At 31.8% G+C, this 5,068-nt stretch overlaps 1 protein-coding gene across 1 annotated transcript in view; it reads left to right on the plus strand.

The window, feature by feature from the left end:
* Nucleotides 1–5,068, plus strand: part of LOC103210321 (protein eyes shut homolog) — a gene marked incomplete at its 3' end in the record, with an annotated part of 1,289,761 nt that overhangs the window by 872,687 nt on the left and 412,006 nt on the right. The window contains 2 exon segments of the mRNA XM_007956242.1: nt 1,831–1,927; nt 2,090–2,194. Of these exon segments, the coding sequence (XP_007954433.1) occupies nt 1,831–1,927; nt 2,090–2,194 (202 nt within the window).

Here is a 5,068-nt window from a genome sequence, read left to right on the forward strand (position 1 = left end):
TTTTTTTTTTTTTTAAAGCTGACTATATAATATCTAGACCATAAATGAAATTATAAGCATGTACCTTCAAGGTCAACATGAAGTCTCCAGGAATTAATTTTAAAAAATTGGCAAATTAATAATCCTTGACCTAAAGACTATCTTCTGTGCTATGCATCCATCTACTCCAGCCTTTTTTTGATTAGTGTTCATGACACTTCTTCATTACATCCTTCTACTGTTAACCCACCTTTGTCTTTATGTTTAAAGTAAAAATTTTTAGATATCTTGTAGTTGGTTTTCTTGTTTTATTTTATTTGATTATTCCTGGCTTTTCATTTTTGAGGTTTAAAATCACTATATTGAACATCATTATTGATATGTGTGGCTTTAAATGAGCCATTTAAATTTTGTTTTCTGTTTCTCTTACATGCATTTTGTTCTTTTTCTTTTTTGCTTTATTTTGCATTAATTAATGTTTACTTTTTCATAATATAGCCTCCTGAAGAGGTAATCAGCTTTGGTAAGATATAATTCCATCCTCCTGGATGCCTTCTGATTGGAAGAGGATTTGGCACTTGACCAAACTTTCTTGATAGACACACCAGAGAATGACAAGAACTTGTGCCATGATATGATGTGGAAAGATAAAGTGAGGTCATCCTATGTTCTTTCAGGGGATTGAATGAGGAAATGCTGAGAGAATGTTTCATTTAGCAGCAGGTGGTAAAGCTGAAAAGACATGGTACAAAGATAGAGGACAAGGAAGCCATGCTATGTCATCTGCATACCAATGTTATAAATCATTAGAAACTTTGAACAGAAAGACATATTTTCAGATAGAAAGAGATTATGGGAAAAAAGAAAGGTACTGTGGGGACAAAGTAGAGCTCTCTATGGGTCACTAGATCATTCTCTCCTTCAAGTGCTTCTCGGCTCCAATCCCAGCCTATGTATATGTCAATAATAACTCCAGTTTACTTTAAGTAACTTACATGACTCCCTATTCCTGAACTATATAAGTCTTATTGGTAGTGCTATTTATAGTGTCACAGCAATTATTTGCTATTTAGTTAGATTACTGAAAAAAAAAAGAAAAAGGGAATCAAGTTTTTCATATTTTCTAACAATTTATAGAAAAATATTAAGAAAAATGTCTATAAGTATATATTTTTATTCCTAGCTTATATATAATAATGAAAATAATTATTTAAATGATCATTATAAAGAAAAAATATTTCATTTCATTTTGAATATTATGTCATCCTGATTTTTGTGACAATATGTTGAAATAATTAGAACTACCTACTTATAATTTTCACTTTTTTTTTTAATATAACTGGCATGTGTTTAAATGAATGGCTGATTATGTAGCTATGAATCAAAATAATTTATTTTCTTTGAAGCACTTGGATATGAAAAGCAATTAAATAATTTGCCTCATCTGTTAACTGTCTTGAATAAATTTGATCATTGAAGCTCAATTTTACTTTAAGATTGGTCATCACATTAATTCATTTACTTGGCAGATTACTTCTATTCTTCCTGTTGAAACACTTAAATAGTTTAAAACAATAGTGACATCACCAATTTGCCTGTGGGAGTTGGTAGAATATTCATTCCTTGATTTTTGCATTTGAACTCATTAACCTATTAACTGATGTGATTTTATTTGCACATTATTTGAAACAGAGTAGTATGAGAAGCCTGAAATGAGATAGTTTCTCTCTGTCTGTTTTGTTTCTTTATAATCTCCATAATGAGGGTATTGTCCAGACTCTACCACTGATTCTGCCTTTTGTACTCAATATAGAAGATTACTCATCCACATCCATCTCATCTCTCTTGCAGGATTTGAAGGTGAACACTGTGAAATTGATATGAATGAGTGCCTCTCCCTACACTGCCAGAATTGTGTTTACTGTGAGGATGGGGTCAACAATTTCAGGTAGAGAAAATTTAAAAAATTATCTAGATAATATTAAATTTAGAATTCCAATAGACAAATTGAGTATTTCTTATTATTAACAAATTTCCCTTGCTCAAATTATTTGAGATATCAATGTTATGCAATAGTACTAATGGATTTATTTTATTTCTTGTATGCAAGGTGAGTTTGCAGACCTGTATTTTCTGGATCTCTTTGTGAAATTAAAATGTATGAGCGTTCCTTTAACCCTTACAAAACTAATGGAACCTGTGTAGATCTTACAAACAGATTAGAGGATAATTTTCATTGAATTAATTATTTGATATATATAATTTAATAATATGGTGAATGCGTATGTATATTAAACAAAATGGAGGCAGAATATTACTAATATCTGTATGCCCCAACCCAAGCACATTCTTCTCCCTACCATTCAATTTTATTCAATCCTGAGTTGTTATGACTCATGCTTTTAATTTATAGTATTAATTATCTGCATGTATGTTTGAATAAATCACTTTAGTTTGAATATTAATATAAATAGAATAATATTGTTCATAATATTCTTAAATCTGATTTGTTGTTGTTATTCAACATGTTTCTGCATTACCTGTTAAAGCATGTAGTTGTTACTCAGTTTTAACTACTGTAGATATTCCATCTGAAATATATACCAACATTTATTGATCATTCTTATGTTCATGGATATGAGTTATTTACTTCTTTTGGGTTACCAAAAACAGTTCTACTATGTTTACAAACATTTCTCCAAAATACACAAGTGCATACCTATGAATAGAATTGCTGGATCATTGGGTAGACATACTTAACTTTACTAAATCATGCTTTTTTTTTTTCCTCATTTTATTTTGTAAATTAAATACTAATACTCTCAATAATAATGAATAAATGTTCTCATTGATATTTATAATAATATTCAATTTGGGACTATCTGATGTGTGGTAAATTATAATTTTTGTAGTATTACTCTGCATTTCTATCATAATTTATGAGGTTGAACTTTTTTTTTCAACATTTAATATTTTCTTTCTAGAAAAAATTATTTATGACTTCTGCCTGCTAATGTTCCTTTCTGATTGATTTGTATCTCTATACATCTCGAATACTAATACCTTTGTTAGTGGTATGTACTGAAAATATATTCTGCCAGTTAGTGTCTTAAGTTTTCACTTTCTCTGTCATAATTTTTAAATACTAATACTTAATTTTAAGGTAATTTAATTCATCTATTTGTTTATGTGTGAGTTGTTCATTTTACTCTGTTTAACAATATTTTCTCAACTATGATAAAAAACGTATTTTTTTATACTTCATAAAATATTTAAATTTTTGACTCTCCGTACTTAAATCTCAAATTCATCTGGAATATTGTGCATATGTATATATTATTAGTACACATGTAGCGTGAGGTAGAGATCTGTTCATTTTTCTCATATGGATAGTTTATTGTGTCTGCTACATGTATTAAATAAATCAATTTTTTATGCAGTGATTTGCAATGCCTCCTTAGTTATAGTTCAAGTTCCCATACATCAATAAGTCTATTTCTCTGTCTCTATTCTGTTTCCTTAGTTTAGCTAGTCATCCCTATACTAGCACCATAAATCTTAATTACTTTCCTTTGAAATATCTTTATATTAGTAAGGCAGGACTTCTTATCTTCTAAATCTTCAGAAATTGTTAGTTATGTTTTACTATTTCTTTTGTTACAATTGACTTATTATATTCCATATAAATATACATGAACAAGAAAACACAAAAAAAGTAGAATTTTTGTTGCAATTGTAATGAATGTGTTAGATCAATTTGATAGTAATTGATATATCTTTATTTATTTCAAAACCAAACCAAACTAACTGCCGTTGAGTCGGATCTGACTCATAGCAACCCCTCCTTGGGTTTCTGAGGTGGTATCACTGTAGAAGTAGATTGCCCAACCTTCCTTCCGAAGAGTGGCTGGTGAGTTTGAACCACCAGCCTTCTGGTTAGCAATTTAACTGAAAATTCTCTGAATAGAATATTTGTACCCCACATGCAAAAGGCTCTTTTTATGGGTTTTACTAGAGATTCCATTCTAGAATAGCTGTTGAGATTATTATCATAACCTGATTAAATTTCCAATAATTTTCTATGGTCCATCTGGGTTTTGCACTACCCAATCTGATTAGATAAACAGAGGTATGTTTGGAATCACCATTCCTATAACTCAAGTTTTTCATGGTGATACTAATCACTACAAGTTCAATGTTAGCTGCCATTGAATTGATTCTAAATCATAATGATCTTATGTTCAACAGAATGAAACATTGTCTGATATTCCATCATCCTCACAATTGCCAGAATGTTTGAGCCTTTGATTATAGCTATTGTACAGGTCTGTCTCATTGAGGGTCCTCCTTATCCTTGTTGTCTCTCTACTTCACGAAATTATGCCCCCTGCTAGAGATTGATCCCACATGGGGATATGTTCACATCAACCAAGTGAGACAATATTCTGTTGTGAGGCACAAGGTTTTCATTGGCTAATTTTTGGAAGTATATCACCAGACATTTCTTCCTAGTCTGTCTTAGATTGGAAGCTTTGTTAAAGTCTTTCCAAGGATGGCCCTGCTGGTGTTTGAAATGCCGGTAGCATAACTACAGTAAGACAAACTGACAGACAGGTGGTGGCCGATCCCATTAGAGACACAGAATTTCTTTTAGTTCAAAACTGTAATGAGTGAGAAAGGACAATTAAAATCTTCCATATAATAGCTATATTCTCATAGTTCCAGCAAGATGGTGGACTAGGCAGAAAGACTGCACAGACCTTCTTCAACAAAGAAAAGGGAAACAAATTAACATAGACACAGAAGATAATCCTGGACTCCTGAGCCTTGAAGGGAAGGATATAGAAGTTGACTAAACCCCAACTAGCAGAAGAATTTGTGTGAAAATACCAATAAAGGAGACATACGGAGCTGTGGTCTGGCAGCAATTCTGAGCTATCCTGACTGCACGGACAGCTTGCAGACTCCCAAGTGGTGGTAGGACTTAAGAATTAACCTAAAAATCCCCCTGCTAGCCAGGGACTGCACAGAAGACTGTGCGTGGTGGCTGGGGAACAAACAGAGCAGGTGAAGAGAAAGGTGGGCTGAG

This window comes from Orycteropus afer, unplaced genomic scaffold, assembly GCF_000298275.1.
Source record: "Orycteropus afer afer isolate SDZICR_OR568_19922 unplaced genomic scaffold, OryAfe1.0 scaffold00588, whole genome shotgun sequence".
NCBI classification, from domain to species: Eukaryota; Metazoa; Chordata; class Mammalia; order Tubulidentata; family Orycteropodidae; genus Orycteropus; species Orycteropus afer.